We start from the raw sequence: 23,700 nt of genomic DNA on the forward strand, positions 1-23,700 counted from the left end.
AGGAAAGGTAAACTTTGGACCATTATCATGGTGGCTACAAAGTCTCACTCTCTTGGGAAAGACTCCTGAAACTTTGCCCAGAACAAACATACTCCAGCCCTGTCAGATTGATAACATAGTTCATTGAGAAGAAAATAAGAAAACAGAGGGGCCTGGGCAAATTTCTTGAACTTTGTTCAGAAGAGCCTTGAGAATAGAATTTCTTGAAGGACATTCCATCGAAATTACCATAGTGATGGTCCTCTATTTGACTTTAACCCGAGCCAGTCACTCTCAATGAATTATGGTAACTGTGATGGTTGGGTTCCGTGTATGTGGTGTGTGTGTGAATGAGAGAGAAATATTTATCTTTATGACTAATGCATCTTATGAAAACCAGAACAGTGACCTTTGTCCTAAACTGTCCCCTTTAAGGACTCTTAATCTAGAGAGAATGCTGTTTCCTTTTAAACTACAGTAAAATAGTAAAACGTCATCTTCTTGTTAGCAGAAGTTAGCTATGGTAAAATGCACAGGAAACAAAATAAAACAAGGAAGTGATTTTTAGTTATTCATTTCCAAGGATAGGGTTTTGTAATCTATAAGGCAATCTAAACTATCACCTTCTCATTCCTTAATTAGAGTTGAGAAGTGGAAAGAGGAATCACACTCGGTTGCCAGAATCTCAGATCTTCAAGCTGGACAGTGTTGATTTCCTATCACCATGGCCACTTCAGGACTTAACCACGGCAGAGGTGCTTTATACATTTTTGTTGAATTATTGAAAAGTTATGCATGTTTTATTCACTCATATGTACCCAAAGCCAAGCATATAGTATATGACTGGTAAATATCAATATTTGTTGACTGAATGAATAACTAACCCCAACCCAAACCATGACAAAGTTGGTCCTCTGCATTCTTCTACCAGAGGTTCAGTGACCGGTTCCTCTGTTTCAACGTCCCCTTCCTCCCTCGTGGTATCATTTGAGGAACAGCTTAGTATGGCAGTTACTTGCTCAGGCTCTAGAAACAGACAAGCCTATTTTCAAAAAACAGAAACTTAGTTTTACTACCTACTAGGTGAACAATTAGTTTGACCTCTAGCCTCACTATCTTTACTGGTAAAAGGAATAATAGTACCTACCCTGGAGAGTTGCTGAGAGGCTTAAATCAAACACAGCACGGAAAGCATGTAGCCCAGTACCTGGTAGATGGTAAGCACTGAGTGAAGTGGACATATCACATATAGTTTTTTAACTGCAGCCCTGTTTAAACTTTGTATTTCTCCAAATATTAGCCTACCCACCACCACCAAAAAAAAAAAAAAGTGGTTTTCAACCTGGGTTTTGCCGATCCCTCAGAGGTTCTGTAACTGTTTGATATCAGTTTCATTTTGCTAAAGATACACCTTGGGAAGGAGGAAGATACTGAGAAGGTGGGAGTCAGGATCCCCATTCATTTCCAACAAGAGCAGTTTCACTTTGATTTCTTTTATAAATTGGAGTTATTTGAAGATTAAAAAAAAATCCCCCTGCTAAAGTCAAAGTTTGAAACCATGATTCTACACGACATTGCTTCTGCTCATCTGTTTTAGTACAGTTGTAAAGAGATCTAGGTCTACTCCTTGCCAGTAACTGGCTGGGGTACCTTGGACAAATCCCTCATCTTCTCTGCTCTAAGCTCCCTATTCCACAAAATGTGTAGTTTGGAAAGAAAATGTGTAAGGTTCATGTTTTCCTATTAGTTTTAGTTCTAGAGATCAACAAAACTCCTACAGAAAAGTTGTTTTGAATAGCTTGTTGAATTAAAACTTTCTCACCATTTAACTCCAATAATCATTTAACTCCAATAACCTGGTACACAAATAAACATGTGTTGACTGTTAAACAAATGAGTGAATGATTTAGTTGCTAATTAAAATGGTGATGGACCCTCATGGGTCCCTGCTTTGCTTAAAGGAGCTGTGATGGGGTATGACAGTTCTTTTCTACCTGCTGAGGGCACGGGGAAAATGACAAGAGCATGAATCAGACGAGTTAACTCCAAGTGAATAGGAGTAGGACTTCTGGGTATGCTGCTTTTCTTATCTCCTAATAGATTGTGAATCCAATTAATCAATCAGTCCTGCCATTTACATCTCCCAGGCTTATGTCAAATCCATCTCTATTCTCCTTTGCTAACACAGTAGACCAAGCCACCATCCTCTACTCTCACCCTACAATAGCCTTCTTAGGGTCTCCCTACTTCCACTCTTGTTACCTCCAATCTCTTCCAATTAGGTGCTCATTCTCTATCACTGGAACTTGCATGTTTCTTTCAAGGCACTACCACACATTTGGTTTATTTTCTGTTTCTCTCACTAGACCGTGAACCCCATGAGGACAGAGACCTTTCTTATTCATCCCATCTTATTCATCCCATCTCCACTCCCCACCTAGTGCTTAGCACATACCAGCCTTTCCATAAATAATCAATGAATGAATGCGTGTGAATTCTCAAAGGCTCAGAGACCCTGTCTTAATTCACCTTTGTGCTATCAGCACTCAGGGCAATGCCCCGTGCAAAGCAGGCATTCCCTACATATTTGTTTCACGTGTGGGTCAACTGATGAAGGGATGACTCCTTTCCACGTTTTAGACGACAAAACCGTATTTGAATCTTCACTCTGCCAGCTGTGTGACTTTGAGCCTGGCCTTCATTAACTGCCGAATGAGCTAACAGTTATTTCGCAGGGTTGCGCCAGGATAAGCTCAGGCTGGTGAAGGGCTCTGCACAATGTCTGACACGGTGTGTACTCAACGCATCCCCACTACCAGTGGGGTAAGGTGCAGGAAAGAAATCTAGAAGAATCTAGAAGAGAAGAGGGAGGGGCGGGGCGAGAAGCTCCTTGCCGATACTGCGTTCTACGACCGCGCGCCGGCTGGCCCTCCCGGCTCGCCGTCCGCCCCTCCCCCGCCCGCCGCCGTCACCCGGGAAACGGGACGCTATCGCCCTCCCGCCGACCTAAGCGAGTTTCATGGCAGCCACGAAGAAAGCAGTTTTGGGGCAGTTGGTGGGAGCAGTGGACCAGGGCACAAGCTCGACGCGCTTTTTGGTTTTCAATCCAAAAACAGCCGAACTAGTTAGTCATCATCAAGTGGAAATAAAACAAGAGTTTCCGAAAGAAGGATGGGTGGAACAAGACCCTAAGGAAATCCTGCAGTCCGTCTATGAGTGTATAGAGAAAACGTGTGAGAAACTTGGACAGCTCAATATTTCCAACATAAAAGCTATTGGTATCAGTAACCAGAGGGAGACCACTGTGGTCTGGGACAGGTTAACTGGAGAACCTCTCTACAATGCTGTGGTGTGGCTTGATCTAAGAACCCAATCTACCGTTGAGAGTCTTAGTAAAAGCATTCCAGTAAATAATAACTTTGTCAAGACCAAGACAGGCCTTCCACTTAGCACTTACTTCAGTGCAGTGAAACTTCGTTGGCTCCTTGCCAACGTGAGAAAAGTTCAAAAGGCAGTTGAAGAAGATAGAGCTCTTTTTGGGACCATTGATTCATGGCTTATTTGGAGCTTGACAGGAGGAGCCAGTGGAGGCGTCCATTGTACGGATGTAACAAATGCAAGCAGGACGATGCTTTTCAACATTCATTCTTTGGAATGGGATAAAGAGCTCTGTGAATTTTTTGAAGTTCCAATGAAAATTCTTCCAAGTGTCCGGAGTTCTTCTGAGATCTATGGCCTAATGAAAGCTGGGGCCTTGGAAGGTGTGCCAATATCTGGGTGTTTGGGGGACCAATCTGCTGCATTGGTGGGACAACTGTGCTTCCAGGATGGACAAGCCAAAAACACGTATGGAACAGGCTGTTTCTTACTATGTAATACAGGCCATAAGTGTATATTTTCTGAACATGGCCTTCTGACCACAGTAGCTTACAAACTCGGCAGAGACAAACCAGTACATTATGCATTAGAAGGTTCGGTAGCTATAGCCGGTGCTGTTGTTCGCTGGCTCAGAGACAATCTTGGAATTATAAAGACCTCAGAGGAAATTGAAAAACTTGCTAAAGAGGTAGGTTCCTCTTATGGCTGCTATTTTGTCCCAGCCTTTTCAGGGCTATATGCACCTTATTGGGAGCCCAGTGCAAGAGGGATCATCTGTGGGCTCACCCAATTCACCAATAAATGCCATATTGCTTTTGCTTCATTAGAAGCTCTTTGTTTCCAAACCCGAGAGATTTTGGATGCCATGAATCGGGACTGCGGAATTCCACTCAGCCATTTGCAGGTAGACGGAGGAATGACCAAAAACAAAATTCTTATGCAGCTACAAGCAGACATTCTGTATATCCCAGTAGTGAAGCCCTTGATGCCTGAAACAACTGCCCTGGGAGCTGCCATGGCAGCAGGGGCTGCAGAAGGGGTTGGCGTTTGGAGTCTCGAGCCTGAGGATTTGTCAGCTGTCACGATGGAGCGGTTTGAACCTCAGATCAACGCCAAGGAAAGTGAAATTCGTTATTCTACATGGAAGAAAGCTGTGATGAAGTCCATGGGTTGGGTTAGCACCCAGTCTTCAGAAAACGGTGACCCTAGCATCTTCAGTAGTTTACCCTTGGGCTTTTTTATAGTGAGTAGCATGGTAATGTTAATCGGAGCAAGGTACCTCTCAGGTGTGCCATAAATAATACCAACTCATGGATTTCAAAGATGCGAGCTCTTTACCTAACAAGAGAATTCAGTGATTCTGTCTCTTAATGTGCTGACACTATTCATAGACTCTGATTTTATTTATAATCCACTTGCTGCATGACCCTCCAAGTAGACCTGTGGCTTGAAATAAAGAAAATGCGGCACACACAAAAAAAGTGATTTCTCAATTAGGAACAAAAAAAACAACCGCAAGTTTTGCATACAAAAAGTCACAAACAACTCCCCTGAACTACCCAGTGGTCGTTATTTTTATCCAACTTTCTATTAAAATGTTGAAGGAGAAAGGGGCATGGTGGGGGGATGGGTAGTCAACTCTGTTGTTTTGCCCTCTTCCAGATCCCTTCTAGCAATGACTTGACAGCTACCTGCCACTTGGTGTTGGTCAACTATACAGGAAGATTTACAAAGAAAAAGTAGTGGGCGCTCACAGCATGAGGCACAATTTAGAATCCATCCATTTATTTAACACATCATAATTGAAACCCTTCACTGACAAATCTTAGGGTAAAGACTTGAACCCTAAACACAGCCTGCTAGGATCTGGTCCTTGGCTACCATTTTTGACTCATTTCACTCCATTCTCCTCCTTGTTCCCTGAGCTCCCACTATATTGGTCTTCTTTGAGTTTCAGCCACAGGACCTTTGCACATGTGCTTCCCTTTGCTTGAATTAGAGTCACTGTTATAATTAAAGTCAAGGTCACTTCTTCTGAGACTGACCTTCCAGTCTAAGTCCTAGAACCTTCTCATTCATTCATAGTAGCGTTTCACTTTGCAATTACACACCCAATTGTGTGGCTATTTTCCTTATGTTTCTCTCCACCCCGCCCCCCCCCCCCCCCCCATTATTTGTACCCTCTGAGAGCAGAATCGATGAATGACTTGGTTACTGAGTGTATTCCCAGCGCCCAGAATGGTTCCCGGCACGTGGGAGGTATTCAATAAATGTCCTTTGAATGAATAAGCGAAAGTTTTCCAGGATTCGGATAGAAATCTGAGACACAAAGATGAGGAGGCCCCAGAGTTTGGGGGTGGTGTGGGGAACACAGACCAACAAACAGATGGGTACCAAGCTCCAGAGAAGCTAACTCCTGCGCCTTCCTCCAGCTGGTGGGAGATCCTAACCCTTTCGCAGCTGCAGACACCCTCGGAGGAAGAGGTGGGTTTAAAGGCGGATGCTGAAGCCTAGCGCACAGTAATCGACCAGCTGAACAATGGTCAGAGCCCGGTGGAGATCCCAGGTCTCGGGCGAGGTTGCAGGAGCCCGCGTCGCCGAGCTCTGGCAGGCTGCCAGGTGACCCCTCTCGTCCACCCTTGTGCCCAACGCGGCGCGCTCTCCTCTGCGCCCGGGCGCGCCAGCCAATGCGCCCCGGGCGCCGCAGCTGCTCCCGAGCCCGGGCGCGTGATTGGCAGCCTCCAGCCTCAGCCCCGGCGCGCCCTCCCACCCAAGACTAAGTCCAGTCCGCGCCCACTCCGGGGCGGTCGCCGCCTCCTCTGCGCCGGGGTGCCGGGCGCTGGGCCGGCAGGCAGCGTACACCCGGCAAGCGCCGCGGAGCAGCGAGGTCCCAGGCGGCAGCGCTCGGCGCAGTCCTCGCTCCGGCCGGGCCATGAAGGTCGAGTTTGCGCCGCTCAACATCCCGCTGGCGCGGCGGCTGCAGACGGCGGCGGTGCTGCAGTGGGTCCTGTCCTTCCTTCTGCTCGGTAAGGACTCCCGGCCGCGCAAGATCCGGGCGAAACACCGCGGTGCCTGGGGCTCCGTCTCCCCCCTCCCGGACATCACTACTTCCCTTGTCAGCCAGAGCAGGCAGGTCACAGAGGGCATTTGTAGCTAATTTAGGACTCCCCTCTTTGATTCATCTTTCCACGTGAACTTTGTAGCAAGCCACTGATTGCCGACTTTATTTTCCCCTGTGCTGTTTTTCAGACTCGAGGTGTACTTTACCCACAGTAAAAGGCACAGATTTTAACTCGATGAGTTTTGACAAATGTATACCTCCAAGTGTAACCACGACCCAATCGAGCTATAGGACATTGCACTTAAGCCCCTCAAAAGTAGATAAACTCGTTTCTTGAATTATCGATTCATAAATGGAAAAACAATGCCCAAGGATTTGAAACCTGATTCCTTCCTTATCCCCACCCTCATAACAAATATCTGTGTTAGCTTTTCCGTGTTTAAGATTTTCCAGATGCAGAAAGGTACCTTGCTGCAAAGAAGACTGCACCACACGTTAGGTTGGGTTGGATGGCCTCTGTCTGTAAATAATTCGACCCAGGAGAGTGTGTTCTGGCCAGTTCCCAAGTTACGCTCATATAGAAATGCACAGGAGCCAGTCACTAGATGGGGCAGGGGGCTAATCTGCGAGCTTTTTCTCTGGATGTTTGTTCTGCTCTTGGTGGGGGGGCATGGGGAGAGTCAAGGAAAAGGAGGGGGTATAAGAGGACAGGAATTACTGGGAACTTAAACTCTTCAGAAGGCTAAAGTCATTTGTGTGCTATAAGACCATGGGTTGTACACTGTCCAGGCCACAGTAATAATAAATTCATTCCACTGTAGAGGTTTACAATTTTGAAACCATTTTACATTTTGAATGCCTGGATCAGTGGTTCTCAACCCTGGCTGCACATTAAGATCACTGGAGGAATTTCTAAAAAATAAGATACCCAGGCTCTATCCCTAGAATTTTGAATTCATTTGTTTCAGAATGGAACCTGCACATCGTGATTTTTTTTTTTTTTAATAAACTCTCCAAGTACAGCTAGAGTTTACTAAAAAAGGACATTCAAATAATTAACTCATTTAGTCCTCCTAGGCCAAACTGTTGAGACAGCATTGCACTTTGTTTTGCTCTAGGCCAAAGTACCATTGAGGTAACAACTACACTTATCTAGGGCTTCGTGTGTGTCAGGTACTGTTCTGCCAGCTGCAGCTTGGCACTTGCCATCTACCTCTACAGTTCTAAGCACCATACACTATTAACCATGTAATCTTCACAACAGCCCTATGAGGTATGGACTGTGTCTTCCTGCGCTCATTGTACAGATGAGGGAACTAAGAGGTGAAGTGAACTGTTCAAGGTCACACAGTTAGTAGGAGGTGCAGGAGCTACGTGCAAACCCAAATATTCTACCCAGAGTTCCTGCTTTAACCACTGCGCTGTCCAATTTAATGCCTTGAACCTGGAGGCTGACTTTCTTGCTCATCAGCCAGCACATCTCTGATAGCCCACTGTCCTTTCCCTCTATGGCCCTTATCATTGCTTGTATTTGTGTATGTCTGTGGTTACTTGAGAAAGGTCTCTATTGCCATCTGTAGGAGAGCAGAATTTGCCATCCCAGAATATGTCTCTTTGGTATATTAATTATTTTAAGCTGGTTATTTTCTAAGAAGCAGCAGACATGGGAAAAACTCTGAAAACCTAGTGGGAGTTACCCTTTTGTAAGAAACATTTACATTTATAAGGGAAATCTCTATTTGTAAGGGTGTCTCCCTTGCGGTACCAGGAAGAGGATGATGACCAAATCTCTAGAAACCTACCAATGAAGAAGGCAGGGACTTAAATTTGCATAAAACCTTACCCTTCCTGACTGTGCTTTTCCTGATAACCTCCCATAACTGACTCAACCCACCTTCAATATCCTTTTTTGTCTTTAGCTGAGGATGGTATTTAAGGGGAGGGTTTTGGCCATTTTGGCAAGTTACTCAGTTTTCCTGGGTCTCCCCCAGGCATACATATTATTAAAATTTTGTTTGATTTTCTCCCATTAATCTGTCTCATGTCAATTTAATTCTTAGATCAGCCAGAGGAACATAGGAGGGTAGAGGAAAATTTCCTCCCTGATACATCCTAGTTCACAAGCTCAGTGAGGGAGTACCCAGCACGTGCCTGGCCCATGGAAGGCACACAATAAGTACTGGTTGAATGTCTTCACTCTGTTACCCAAAAGGGAAGTGGTCCACCCCACATGTCCCTATTTGTATCAACTCTTGTATGTAAATCCCCACAGCGACCTTAGAGGTAGGGGCTAACCCCTGTACTCATTTTCCAAAGATAGAGCTTGGAGGTGTAGTAACTGCTCAAGGTCACAAGGTGGGTGGTAGAGCCTTATGTGTCACATATGAATGGACTAATGACTTAGACATGGCCCACCAGTCCTAATTTGAATCAAACTACAGTGGCTTGACAGACAATTCATTTAAATGCTCTTATTGCATGCATTTGACACTTGTGTTATTTTGTATTATCATATATTTTGGAAATTTTATTATGAAAAATTCCAAACATACAGAAAAGTAGAGAAGGGTATAAACTCCCATATACCCATTACTTGGATTTATAATTATTTTAACAATTTGCTATATTAGTTTTACCTATTTTGCAAAAATATTTTAAAGCAAATCACATTGTATTTTAATCCCAAGTACTTTAGTATGCCTATTATAAAATTGTTTTACATAATTATAGTAACATTGTCCCATGTAGCATAATTAACAGTAATTGCTTAAAATCATCTAAACCAAGTCAATATTCATATTTCCTAAAATTGAGCCCCAAATACACTTTTATGTGTGACTTACTTGAATCAGGATCCAAAAAAGCCCTCTGGGTTGCATTTAGTTTTTAATTTAGAACAGTTTTTCCCCCATTTGTTTTCTTGTCAGTGAAGCATTGAAGAAGCCAGGTTATCTGTCCTGCAAGATGTGTCACCTTCAGGAGTTCTCTGATTGCTATTTTGTATGGTTAACTTGTTCCTCAATTCCCTGTATTTCTTCTAAAATGGAAGTTGGAGCTAAAGGTTTGATTAGATTTAGGTGAAACCTTTTTGCAAGTCCTTTTCCAAGGTGCTGCTGTGTGCTCATGTTGCATTATGTCAGAATGCACATAATGTCTAGCTATCCCATTATTAGTGTCTAAGAGTGGTCAGTGGGTCCAGGTAGGAAGAAATGTGAGGGGTGGTAATTGACATGCTGCAAATAAAAGTTCCCTATTGACCGTTGACCTTTCACCTAGTCTCCATTAATGATCATTGACCAAATTAACTGTTTTATTTGGGACTACAAAATGGTAATTTTCATATTCTATCATTCATTCTTCACATATTAACTAGAATTTATGTCAGGAATAATTTTTCCTCATCATCTAGGGCCATTGATTACCCTACAATTCAATTCTTACAGTAAAGGCAGGATAAACGCTTACCTATTTCTTTCCATTTTAATTATTTTAAAGTAAGGAGTTGATGTAGTATCTCCTTCCAATGGTGATAAGAGAAGTTTTATTAACTATGTATTTTAAAGTCTCTAAATCAAAATCTTGGAATGCATTTTTCTTTCCACCATCAGGAAATGAGTTTAAGCTATTAGCACTTGGGATATATTTAAAAAAAAAAAAAAAAAAAAGCAGAATGTTTCATTTAGTCATGAAATCAAATACTGTTTCCTTGAGATAAATGTTAAGTGCCTGTCTTCCAATCTTATAACAATGTATTATTTTTAGGTGTGCAACATAATGATTTGATATATGTCTATTGCAAAATGATTTCCACAGTAAGTTTAGTTAAAATCCATTACCACACATAGTTACACATTTTTTTCTCTTATGATGAGATCTTTAAGATTTACTCTCAGCAACTTTCAAATATGCAATACAGTATTAACTATAGTCACCATGCTGTACAGTACATGCCTAGGACTTATTTATCTTATAACTGGAAGTTTTTAACATTTTGATCAATTTTACTCATTTTGCCTCCCCCCCAGACCCCCCTGCATACCTCCACCTTTGGCAACCACCAATCTGTTCTCTGTATCTATGAGCTTGTTCTTTTGTTTTGTTTGTTTGTCCACACATGTAAGATTATGTATTTGTCCTTCTCTGCCTCACTGATTTCACTTAGCATAAAGCCCTCAAGGTCTATCCATGTTGTCACAGATGGCAGGATTTCCTTTCCATGGCTGAATAATATTCTAGTTCATATATGTAGTATATATCACATTTTCTGTATCCATTCATCTGTTGATGGACACTAGTTGTTTCCACATCTTGACTATTGTAAATAACGCTGCCGTGAACATGGCGGGGTGCAGATATCTTTTCCAGATAGTGATTTCATTTCCTTCAGTAAATGCTGGGAAGTGGAATTGCTGGATCACCTATCTTCCAATCTTAATATTCAAGAAACTGAAACATTACTTACTAGCTTGTGTGCTACCAACCTGCTAACTGAAAAGTGGAAAACTGAAAAAGAGAGAGCCAACATTTATTGACCATCTCCTATCTACAACTCCTTGTGGCAGGGATTATTAGGTTTATCTTTTTCGGTGAGAAAACTGAAGCTCAAGAGGTATGTATCTTACCTAAGACCGTGTGGTGAGACTGTGATCTTTTACTGAATGGGTCTATTTATTTACTTATTTATTTAAGCAGCCTTATTGTGACACTGTCAAACAGTTAACTGCACATATTTATTTTATTTTATTTTTTGGCTGTGCTGTGAGGCTTGTGGGATCTTAGTCCCCCGACCAGGGATTGAACAAGGGCCTTTGGCAGTGAAAGCTCAGAGTCCTAACCACTGGACTGTCAGGGAATTCCCACTGCACATATTTAATGTGTACAGTTTAAGTTGTCACATGAACACCCGAAAAAAATATTGCCACAATTAAGGTAGTGAATATAGCCATCATCCCCAAAGGTTTCTCATATCCCTTTTGTAACCCCTCCTTCCCCCATCTACAAGCATCCACTTCTTAATGTGGTTGCTGTCATTCATAATACTGGTTTGCATTTTCTAGTGTTTTATATGAATGGAGACACAGCATATGTACTCTTTTTTTTTTGGTCTGGCTTCTTTCACTGAATATAATTATTTTGAGATTCATTCTTTTGTAGGTGTATTAAGTAGTTCATAGCTTTTTTGTTTCTAAGTGGTATTCTAGTGAGTGAATATATTGCAATTTGTTGTTCATTCATCTATTGATGAATATTTGGGTTGTAGCTATTATCAGTAATACTGCCGTGAACTTCTACCTACAAGTCTTAACGAGTGTATACTTTCTTTTTTTTTTTTTTTAATTTATTTATTTTATTTATTTTTATTTTTGGCTGTGTTTTGTCCCCGTTGCTGCATGCGGGCCTCCTCCAGCTGCGGCCAGAGCGGGCTTCTCATTGCGGTGGCCTCTCCTGCCACGGAGCACGGGCTCTAGGCACGTGGGCCACAGTAGTTGTGGCTCGCGGGCTCAGTAGTTATGGCTCGCAGGCTCTAGAGTGCAGGCTCAGTAGTTGTGACGCACGGGCCCAGTTGCTCCGTGGCATGTGGGCATCTTCCCGGACCAGGGATCGAACCCATGTCCCCTGCATTGGCAGGCGGACCCCCAACCACTGTGCCACCAGGGAAGCCCTATACTTTCTTTATTCTTGGGTAAACCTAGGAATGGAATGGTTGATCATGTTATGGTAGGAGCAGGTTTAACTTTTTAAGAAATTGCCAAACTTTCTTCCCAAGTTGTTGAACCAGTTTACATTCCCACCAGCACCGTATGAGAGTTCCAGTTGCTCCATATCCTTGCCATCATTTGATATAGACAGTCCTTTTAATCTTTGCAACTTTAACAGGTGTGTAGTGGTGTCTCTCACTGTAGCTTTTGTTCACATTTCCCTGATGTCTAACGATGTTGAACATCTTTTCATGTGCTTGTTTGTCATTTGTATTTCTTTTTTTTTAAAATAATCTTTCTTTTAACTTAGTCTTATTTCATTTTTTTAATATAAATTTACTTGTTTTATTTATTTATTTTTGGCTGTGTTGTGTCTTCGTTGCTGCGCACGGCATTTCTCTAGTTGTGGCGAGTGGGGGCTACTCTTTGTTGTGGTGTGCAGGCTTCTCATTGCGGTGGCCTCTCTTGTTGCGGAGCATGGGCTCTAGGCACGCAGGCTTCAGTAGTTGTGGCGTGCGGGCTCTGAAGTTGTGGCTCACGGGCTTAGTTGCTCCACGGCATGTGGGATCTTGCCAGACCAGGACCCGTGTCCCCTGCATTGGCAGGCGGATTCCTAACCACTGTGCCACCAGGGAAGTCCCTGTATGGTTTCTTGGTTGAAGTACCTGTTTAAATCTTTTGCCCATTTTTGATTGGGTTGCTTGCTTTCCTATTATTGAGTTTTGAGACTTTGTGTTCTTCTGGATATACGTCCTTTATCAGGTATACACTTTGCATAGATTTTTTTCTTCCAGTCTATGGGTTATCTTTTGTGTATCTGAAGAGCAGAAATTTTAAATTTTGGTGAAGTCTAACTTATCCATATTTTCTCTATGGATTGTGTTTTTGGTGTTATATCTAAGAAATCTTGGCTTAATCCAAGTTCACAAAGATTTTCTACATTTTCTTCAAGTTTTTTAGTTTTAGGTTTTACATATAGATCTATGATCCATTTTGGGTTCATTTTTGTATATCGTACAAGGTCCAAGTTCATTTTTTTGGCATATGTTTAATCTAATTGTTGCAGCTCTGTTGTTCAAAAGAAAAAAAAAGCTGTTTTTTCTTTACTGCATTGGGCTTGTGCTTTTGTCAAAAATCAGTTGTCCATATATGTGTGGATTTATTTCTGGATTATTCTGTACCATTAATCTGTTTATCTATCTTGATGCCATTACCATGTTGTTTTGATTACTGTGACTTTATAATAATTCATGAAATCAGATAGTGTTAGTTCTCAAGCTTTGTTCTTTTCTTCAGAGTTGTTTTGACTGTTATAGGTTCTTTACATTTTCATATGCATTTCATATGCATGTCAGTTTATACTAAAAAGCCTGCTGGGGTTTTCATTGGAATTGCTTTTTGATTGAGATTAGTTTATAGTTTAATTTGGAGAAATTTGACATCAAAAAATGCTGACTCTTCCACTGTTGATTTTATTTATATCAGAAGTTTTCAACTTTAGAGTATATCTAAGAATCACCTGGGGACTTGTTAAAATGCAAATTCCCCAGAGATTTTGATTCTGTAGGTGTCAGGGAGGGCCCTTAAAATTGTTTTCACTTTTTATTTTGCAGTAACTTCAAAAATAATAATTATAAGATTTTTTTTGTAATTTTCTATATTTCTTCATCAAATTCCCCAAATGTTAACATTTTACCATGTTTCCTTTATCTTTCTCTCTCACACATGTATATCATCATCATCATCAAGTGAACTCTTTAAGAGTAAGTTGCAGACATGGTCTCCCTTTATCCCTAAGTACTTCCGCACATATTTCCTAATATATATCTCTTACATAACCACAGTACAATTATCCAAATCAGAAAAATAACAGTGTTTCTGTACTCTGACCTAATCCAGAGGCCCTATTCATATTTCAGCGATTGTCCTGCTGATGTCCTTTATAGCAAAGGAATCCACATGTTGTATGTAGTTACATCTCTTTAGTCTCCCTTCATCTGGAAAATTTTGAGGGAGCACATTTTAACATTCACTCTAGTGATTCATACTAGATTCCTGGACTTGCATAAACACTACTGTGCCTCTTTTATCGTGGATTATTTCTGTGGTTTTCAGTTTGTAGGTATACAAAGTATTTGTGCTTCTTTTGTCCTTCAGCATGTAAAGCTTTCTGAAATAGTATGAAAATGGGACTGGTTTCAACTGGATCCTTGTTATAATTTATTTGACTTCATTAGGCAAAGAAATAGGTCCAATAATGAATTCACTTTTAAACAAGAAAAATGCAGATCCTTGTACGGCAATACTTTTTAAAGGCGGTATGGAGCAGACCCACGTATGAGGAATACTAGGCTGAAAAATTCTGCAAAGTGTTCTGAGATTTGTCTTTTAGCCCCATGTTTCTTTTAGCCCTAAGAAACTCTGGGAGGCAAGTTTTCTTAAAGCAGGAATTTTAAAAATTAGAGGAATGTTATACTTACATTCTTATACTCAGCAGATGACACTGATTGATATTTTGAAATACAATGCCTCAGGAATAAAAAGGAAAAGAATGTGACGTGCTAAAGGATTTTGCTTGCCTCTCAGTTGTTTTCTTTCTCCATACTATGTTAAATGGCTAAAATAAGTATAGAAACAGTTTTCCTAGGGGGAAAAATGAAAACTTCTTGGATACAAGTGGAAAGGATACACATACAAGTTAAATATTTTAAATTATTTCTTAATTGGTCACTGGTCACTACTTAATGCAAGTAAGTAAACTTCCACTAGTTTTCACAGTGTTTTTCTGATGGAGTTTGCTCATCAGATTTAATAGAGTCATGTTAAAGATGAGAATATTCTTACATAAGTAGATTTGTTCTGCAGTGTTTAGTTTCTTTTTTTCCCTTTAGTGGAACCATTTTATTTATCTTTTTAAAATAAGTTTTGATTATAAGGTAGTTCATGCTAGTTATTAGAAAAACTGGAAACTGTAGAAGAGCTTTTAGAAGAGACTAGAAAAAAGTCCATATTCCCATCCAGAGATAACTATTGTAAATGTTTTGGCATATTCCTTTCCTCTTGTTTACCTATTTAAAAAAATTTATTAAAATAATATATGCGCTAGAAAATAAATCAAATAATACATTGGGTTGAGCCATATGAAACTGGTGTTTTTAAAGGTCTCAAGCAGTCAGTGGTGGCTGATAGCTAACATTTATTGAGAGTTTCCTAGATGCCATTGTTACCAGACCGAGGTTCAGCTGCTCGCTGCTCGTAAGCCAGTAATTCAAGAGGCAAGTGTCAGTAGAAAGGAAAGGTGTTTTTGTCAGAAAAGCTGGCAATCTGGGAAGAAGGTGGGCTCGTGTCCAGAGACCAGCTCTGAAGATTCTGCTCAGCCATGATAGTCTTTAAAAGGAAAAATGGGGGCAGGAAGAAGAATCTCAGTGAATCATCAAGGCAGGAGGTTGGGTTCTCCATTGAGTGCAGACTGGCTGACTCTCTTCAGATGTTATCTTGCCCGTGTGATCTGTCTGCAGGATTGCTTAGGGGGGCTGTTGGCGGTAGAGAGCTAGTCATTTTTTAACTGCTTAATTCTTCATTTTTACTTCTTTTTATCTAGGAAAAGAATCAGCAGGTTGGGCAAAGCATGGTATGCATTCAGGAGAGCATAAGTCAGGAGTTAGTTTCAATTGCTTAGTGATCTCATTCCTATAATTAGGTTCTTGTAAGGTTAGAGGGGAACAGAAATGGGCAAACAGGAAAGGGGCAGAAGAGCTGCTTCCACCATCATACCATCATTGTTTTTGTTTTTTTTTTAAGTATTCTCCTTTTATTTATTTATTTGGCCACACCGCGTGGCTTGCGGGATCGAACTTGAGCCCTCGGCAGTGAAAGCGTGGAGTCCCAACCACTGGACTGCCAGGGAATTCCTGCACCATCATTGTTCTAATGGCTTTCTGTGTGTTATTTTATTTAAGTTTCACTAACCAATTATTTTTCCATATTATAAATAATACTTTATTAAATCGTAAAAAAACTGATAAAGAAGGAAAACTAAAACCTAGAACTTAAAGGAATTTTTCAACTTATATACATCAGGTCTTTGAAGAAATGCCACAGGCAAAGTGTGTTGTTAGGATTCATTTACTTTTCAAATTCTGCTAACATCCATGGAGCATTTGCCATGGGTCAAACACTACAATACATTTTCATTTGTACTCTCTTGTATTTTAAGTATCCAGGTTGAATCCCTTGAAGCCAGAACGGTTGGAGGCAGCAGAGGTAGGAAAAGTCCACGTAAGCACTGAAGGACCTTCCACCACCCAAAAGCTATAGACCTGGCCACCACTCCTTGCCAAAAGTCTTTAGTTCATGAAAAAAGGAAATTTATATCCCTGATTTTGCTGGAACACTTCCTTCTATAAAACTAGGGATACCTGAAGGCAGCTTTGAAGCTAAAAGTGGGTCATTGGATCGATCATTCCCCCTGTATGTATGAGATTGGAGATGAAGACTTTGCTGCAAATGTAGGGCTCTCTGTGAGGTCCCAACTTGTTCCCAGTCAAATAGCAGTGCTTAACTTATTATGCATTATTATCAATTACATGTATAATTCATACATTTCCCCATCTTTTTTTTCTTTATTTTATTTTATTTTTTAAAATATATTTATTTAATTTATTTTTTGGCTGCATTGGGTCTTCGTTCCTGCGCATGGGCTTTCTCTAGTTGCAGCGAGCGGGGGCTACTCTTTGTTTCAGTGCACGGGCTTCTCATTGCGGTGGCTTCTCTTGTTGTGAAGCATGGGCCCTAGGCGTGTGGGCTTCAGTAGTTGTGGCTCATGGGCTCTAGAGCGCAGGCTCAGTAGTTGTGGCACGTTGGCTTAGTAGTTTCGGTGCACGGGCTTAGTTGCTCCGCAGCATGTGGGATCTTCCCGGACCAGGGATCGTACCCGTGTCCCCTGCACTGGCAGGCGGATTCTTAACCACTGCGCCACCAGGGAAGCCCCCACCCCCGTCTTTTAATTTTGGAAATTTAGAAGTATTTAAAGAATAGTTCAGTATACATTCTTTTTACCTAGATTCACCAACTCTTAGGATTTTTCAGTGTTTGTTTTCTCTGTTTCTATAGACACACACCCAGTTTGTTGTTACTGTTGCTTTTGAACCATTTGAAAGTAAGAAATTAAGTTGTAAAAATCATTGCACTTCATTCCTCAATACTGTAGAATGTGTTTCCTGAAAACAAGGAGTTTGTGCATAATTGCAATTCCATTATCACACCCAAGAAATGTATCATTGAAACAATAATCTTATTTAATACATGGCTCATATTCAAATTTCCCTAATTGTCTTCAAATTTTCCTTTAAAACTAGACCTGTTCCTATACTTTTTATTTGTTTTTTCATCTTTTATAACACTGATATTTTTAAAACAGCCCCAGCTAATTATCTTGTAGGATGTCCCCTAGTCTGGACTTGCCTAATTATGTTCTCATGATTAGAGTCAGGTTAGACATTTTTGGCAACAAGGTCACAAAGGTGATGGGGTATATTTCCCACTTGATCGTAAGAAGAGGCAAATGTCATTTTGACCCTTTACTGATGATGGTAAGCTTAGTGCCGATGCATACACTTTGGCTGAGCCTTTCTGACTTTCAGTACTGTTAAAGGAGTGGGGCATTGCTGCACTATTCACAGTAGCCAGAAGGTGGAGACAGCCCACATGTGCATCAACAGATAAACAAATGGATAAACAAGTTGTGATCTATCCATACATGCGAATATTATTCAGCCATAAAAAGGCATGAAGTGCTGATATATGTTACAACATGGCTGAATCTCAAAAACTTGATGGTAAGTGAAAGCCTACAGAAGGTTACATATTGGATCATTGCATTTATATGAAATATCTAGAATAGGTAAATCCATCGAAAAAGAATGCAGATTGGTGCTTGCCAGGGACAGGGGAAAGGGAAATAAGGAGTAACTGTTTAATGGGTACAGAGTTTTATTTCAGAATGATCCAAGTGTTTAGGACCTAGATAAAAGTGGGAGTTGCACAACAATGTCAATGTACTAAATGCAACTGGATTGTTTTCTTTAAAATGGCTAATTTATGTTATGTGAATTTCACCTCAAAAAAAAAAAAAAATAGCGGGAGGCAGCTTCCTCAATGATGTAGAGAAAGTAGAAATCTATGGCAGTTAAGTGAAAATAGAGTATAAATGATTGGGGGCTGACTTGTGGTTTCTTATCCAGAATGTACCCAAGTCAAGGAAGCTGAAATTTCGGGGAATTCCCTGGTGGTCCAGTGGTTAGGACTCTGCCCTTCCACTGCAGGGGGCACGGTTCCATCCCCGGTCGGGGGACTAAGATTCCCACACACTGTGATGCAGCCAAAGAAAAAAAAAAAAAAAGAGCTGTTCCTGGGTGGTGCGTGGGGCTGGCGGCCGACAGCTGCCCCTGCCGCCACCAACATGGAGAGTTTGTACCAAGTCCCGTTCTTAGTGCTGGAATGTCCCAACCTGAAGCTGAAGAAGCCACCCTGGGTGCACATGCCGTCGGCCATGACGATGTACGCTCTGGTGGTGGTGTCTTACTTCCTCATCGCCGGAGGAATCGTTTAGGATGTTACTGTCGAACCTCCAGGTGTCGGCTCCATGACTGAAGAACATGGGCATCAGAGGCCAGTAGCTTTCTTGGCCTACAGAGTAAATGAACAATATATTATGGAAGGACTCCCATCCAGCTTCTTGTTTACAATGGGAGGTTTAGGTTTCATAATCCTGGACCAATCCAATGCACCAAACATTCCCAAACTCAATAGATTTCTCCTTCTATTCATTGGATTCGTCTGTGTCCTACTGAGTTTTTTCGTGGCTAGAGTATTCATGAGAATGAAACTGCCGGGCTATCTGATGGGTTAGAAGGCCTTTTGAGAAGAAATCGGTGGATACTGAATTTGCTCCTGTTAATGAAGTTTTAAAGGCTGTACCAGTCCTCTGATATGAAATATGGAAAAGGATGAAAAGCAGCAGAAAAGAAACATCTAGTGAAAACATAGGAAGTGTATTATAGCTTGGACTAGAATGTCTTCTTGGTATCAAAGAGACAAGCTTATCAGTATTTTTTCCTGCTGGCCTATACTGACATACCAATGATGTTAAGTGGCATTTTCTTCTTTTTTTTATTTCTTAAAGAAAATATACTTCATTTCTACAACTATAATATTGAATAAAATAATTATTTTTTACAAACCCCTTAACATTTTTTGGAGATGACATTTCTGACCTTCAGGAGTTAGTGTAAAATCAGAAAGTGAGATCCCATAAGCTGAGAACTCTGGACAGATGATCGGCTTTACCTGTGGTGCTTTGCCTTTAAACAGAGTGTGTGACAGTACATCATTTCAGACATGTATGTAAGACTGTTTCCTGAACAATAAGATGTATGAAAGGAGAAGAAATAAATAATTTTTCTAATTAAAAAAAAAAGGCAGCTGAAATTTAGGCCTTCAGTGCAACTTGGTTTATGAATCTAAACAATTTTTTTTAAAGTATCAACATTAGTTTTGAGAGCTGCACAATGTTTTGGAGTAAATTTTTTAAACTTTCTCTTCTGTTTGACCTCCAGTTTAGGAGAATCGTGTTACCTTGGATTGCTTAGTGGGATAAAAATAGAAAATAGAGGTGATCTAGTCACCTAGTTTTTGTAGTGTTTTCTGCTTTCAGTCCAATTTAGGATCAAGGGATTAAAAAACTACTTTGGTCCTATTTATGATATGAAATAAATCTTTATGCAAGATTATGTTATTAGAGAAAAGTTGTTAGAAGCCCAAATATTCAAAAACAAGAGAATTTGAATTAGTACTGACAACCAATGGAATGTTGCTCAGTCATTAAAAATAACACTTGTGGAGAGGTTTTAATGCCAAATTTATAATACCAAGCAGCTAAGATGAGATAATCGTAAGTGATCAAATACAGAATAAAAAATATGTGTGATCAACTGTGTTAAAAAAACATAACCTGTTTGATGGAAGAAAAAAAAAAGACGGGAAAATTTAACAGTAGTTTTTGTTGGGTGACAGGAATATGAGTGTTATCTTGTCTGCTTCTACTTTTTGCATTCTCCAAATGTATCCTAGTAAACACAGTTATTATAAAAATGGCTCCCATTTGTCAAGCGCTTGCTCTGTGCCAGGCAGTGTAACATCTCTCTGTTTATTCCCCCAACAGTCCTTGGAGAGTGGTGCTGTTATTAGCCCATTTCACAGGTAAAGGAATCGAGGCTCAAGAAGTAAAAGACCTCACCCCAGGTCAGGAAGCTGGTTGGTGGCACATTCCAACATAAGGAGTCCAATTTCCCATCCATGTCTTAACCACTGTACATGCAAAACACATAATGAATGTTAGAGATATGCAGTGTGTATTCACCTAGAGGAATGTGGTTGGGTGAGTGGACCATTGAATTAGTAGCCGGGGGACTTTGTTTCTGGACCTACTCTTGACTCACTCTGTGATTGAAATTAAGTTAATTTGCTTTTGGTCTTAGTTTCTCCACCTTTATAGTAAAGAAAATAAAACCTTTCATGTGCCTGATTCTTTATGCTTATGAACCTGCTTATGTACTTGTAATAAACACATGTTTATGGTGTTATGACCATTAGCTGGGGATAGTTTGGTTTTCTAAAAAAAAAAAAAACGTGCCTGGGTTTAAGGATTAGGCAGATCCAGGTTCAAGTCCTTTGGACACTCAAACTCCCTGAGCCTCAGTTTCCACAACTGCAAAATAGGGACAGAACTCTGTACCGTGAGGGTTGCAAGGAGGAGTAAATAAGGTTGCCTGTTGCCCATGCGAGACAGTTACTACTCAGTACCTATGCCCTCCCTCCCCTGTTCCATCATAGCTCACCTGATCCAGGTTGGGGTAGAGAATAATGAGACCTATTTATGTTTCTTGTAAATGTTTTGCACATTTTAATAAAATAAAATTAATTAACAGGGGTACATTGTCAGCGCACAGACCTGGGTAGAGGGAAGCAGGTAAATCAAAATAGAGTGATCTTGGTAGGAATGAGGGCAGAGGACACTCTTTTGGCCTCACTTCTAGACTCGTGGAAACTTCCAGAATGCAAGAAAACACCCCACTGAACCGTGGAGGGCACATGCTTCCTTAACCTTTCACACCCTTTTAACTTTTAACCCACCCTGGAGAGAGCAAGTCAGTCCTCTGATGGGTTCAATTCAGTATTTGGGTTAAATCTATACTGGGAAATTTGTTGATTTATATATTTCTAGAAATATAAACATGTGTTCTGTTTTTGCCAAAAAAAAAAAAAAAAACCAAATCTATACCTACATCTATAACTATAAAACAATAATAGATCAAGGTGCTCTTACTCAGATACCATGATGGATCGTTTGGGGACAAAGCTCTTTTTAATAAAGTTGAGAATGGATAGGAGCTTGGGGGACCGAAGTCAGTACTAGATTCAAGACTGTAGCACATAATAAAGAAGAAAGAGGTAATGGCACTCCTTAAACCAGTAGTAATAGCTGGCATTTGTTGAGCACTTACTCTGTGCCACGCTTTAAGTCTTTGTGCTCCTCCCCATTGATATATTTTTCTTTTCATAAATAGTTTTTAGTATAACACATAGCACAGACATAAAAAGAAAATGTCTAGCTTAGCTTAATGTATTCCTTTAAGGCAAATATTCTTGTCCCTACTGCCCAGGTCAAGTTTTATCAATTCCTGCTTCATCTATTTGAAGCTATATCATTAGGTGCACAATTAGGATTGCTCTGTCATTATGAAATGTCAAGAGAAGTGGTAGGTGAGCTAAGGCGTAGAGTCACTCCTGTGCCATTTCTATCTCTGGCAATAGACTTCCGGGAAATGAAGTTTGTCATTGGAATGTGCCCTCTTCATGGGCACATGCATAATGGCTGCTCAATCAAGGTGAACACTTGTAGCAGCAATTCCTCTGCATTCCTCCTGTCAGCGACGGTTCCTCCATGTATCACGTCGGGGAGGTGGTGTAGGGCCATGAGCTTTGAGAATGGACCTTGAATTTAGACAGGTCAGCCACTTACACCTCCGTGTAGCTTGGGCAATTCACTTAACCTCCCTAAGCTGCTATTTTCCCTCTTATAAAAAGAATGTTAGGAGTGCTAGGGCTGCTTCATTGATGCTGTGGCTATATGAGGATTAAATTTAAAAATATTTTTTGGTGGAATCCACAATACAGTACTTGGTATATACTAAACATCCAAGAAATGTTAGGTCATACTGTACCATTGCTGTCTTGTTACACTACCTCACTTGAACCAAGGTTCAGTTGAACACACTTTGTCTATGTTAGATTCCCCCTACCTTGGGCCAATGATTGTACAGTACAGTGAGCAGATGCTAACTGACCCTGATTCCTGAGGTCTTCCCCTTTCTTACAGCACAGGTGTGCCTTGGAGTCATCGTGTTCCTGATCATATACAACTACTGGTTCCTCTACATCCCTTATTTGACATGGCTTTACTTTGACTGGCAAACCCCAGAGCAAGGAGGCAGGAGATCCGACTGGGTCAGAAGCTGGACCATTTGGAGGTACTTTAAGGACTATTTTCCAATTCATGTGAGTAGAATTGTTTTATATAGTATGGTTTTAAGCTGGGAAAAGAATTCAAATGTGTTTTTATCACATATTTTTCAAGCGTTTCCCTTTTTAGACGGGGAGAGCCTGCAATTCAGCCCAAGTTACTAAATGGGGTCTAACCTAAATTGACAAAATTTAGAAGGCTGTGTATGAGGGGCTCTGGGTTCAGGAAACAGTTTAAAAATTTGGAAACAGCTCTGCCCCAGGAAATGAAAATGAGTCATGTTCTTCATTTCCTCTTGAACATAGAACTAATTCTGAGTCCTTCTGTTTCTTATTGGAAACTAATCAGGGAACATTTTGTTTTTTTATGTCAATATAAATGCACTGTAGCTCATCAAAACTTGGGATTTGAATCCAAGTCACAACTACATATTTGGGTTTCACCCCCATGGAGTGCTTGTTGCTGGAGCCTTTGGAAACTTTTGTACAAATTATTCAAACTTCAAGGAGCTGTTTCCTGGCCTTACTGCGTATCTTCATGTGCTTCCATTTTGGTTCCGGTGTCCGCTCTTCCGAGAATATCTGATGAGTAGTGGTAAGTGAAGGCAGATCACTGTTTATTTCTCTAGGGTTCTGGGTGGGCAGGACCACGTAGAATGTCCCCTCCCAAACCAGCTGGGTTTACAGTTTCTTAGAGTAAAACTCTAAGGAGATGGATTTTGGAGAACTCAGGACACATAAGTGGGGTTTGAATCCGTGAGCCACATGTAGAGATAAGGTTAAAGACAACAGGGACGAAGAAGGAGCCTGTCTTAGTTCAGCTGCTATAAGAGAATACCATAGACTGGGTAGCTTGAACAATAGAAATTTATTTCTCACAGTCTGAAGGCTGGGAAGATCCTGTGTCTGGTGATGGCCCACTTGCTGGTTTGCAGATGGCCATCTTCTCATTGTATCTTCATATGGTGGAAAGAGAGAACATGCTAGCTCTGTTCCTCTTCC

The 23,700-nt window shown here is 40.8% G+C and overlaps 2 protein-coding genes and 1 pseudogene across 2 annotated transcripts in view; all 3 read left to right on the forward strand.

Moving 5' to 3' along the window:
* Positions 1–2,998: 2,998 nt before the first annotated feature.
* Positions 2,999–4,654, forward strand: LOC132368711 (glycerol kinase-like). Its single transcript, XM_059927436.1, has one exon. The coding sequence runs from the start codon at positions 2,999–3,001 to the stop codon at positions 4,652–4,654; it is 1,656 nt and encodes a 551-aa protein (XP_059783419.1).
* A 1,387-nt stretch (positions 4,655–6,041) lies between these two features.
* MOGAT1 (monoacylglycerol O-acyltransferase 1) overlaps positions 6,042–23,700 on the forward strand; it is a 28,153-nt gene continuing 10,494 nt past the window's right edge. The window contains exons 1-3 of the mRNA XM_059928811.1: positions 6,042–6,383; positions 22,556–22,734; positions 23,089–23,293. Coding sequence (XP_059784794.1) covers positions 6,290–6,383; positions 22,556–22,734; positions 23,089–23,293 — 478 coding nt within the window. The 5' untranslated portion in view covers positions 6,042–6,289. The remainder of the gene's footprint in view (positions 6,384–22,555; positions 22,735–23,088; positions 23,294–23,700) is intronic.
* Positions 18,572–19,233, forward strand: LOC132369263 (oligosaccharyltransferase complex subunit OSTC-like; annotated as a pseudogene).

The sequence above is a fragment of the Balaenoptera ricei genome, chromosome 7, assembly GCF_028023285.1.
Source record: "Balaenoptera ricei isolate mBalRic1 chromosome 7, mBalRic1.hap2, whole genome shotgun sequence".
NCBI lineage: Eukaryota > Metazoa > Chordata > Mammalia > Artiodactyla > Balaenopteridae > Balaenoptera > Balaenoptera ricei.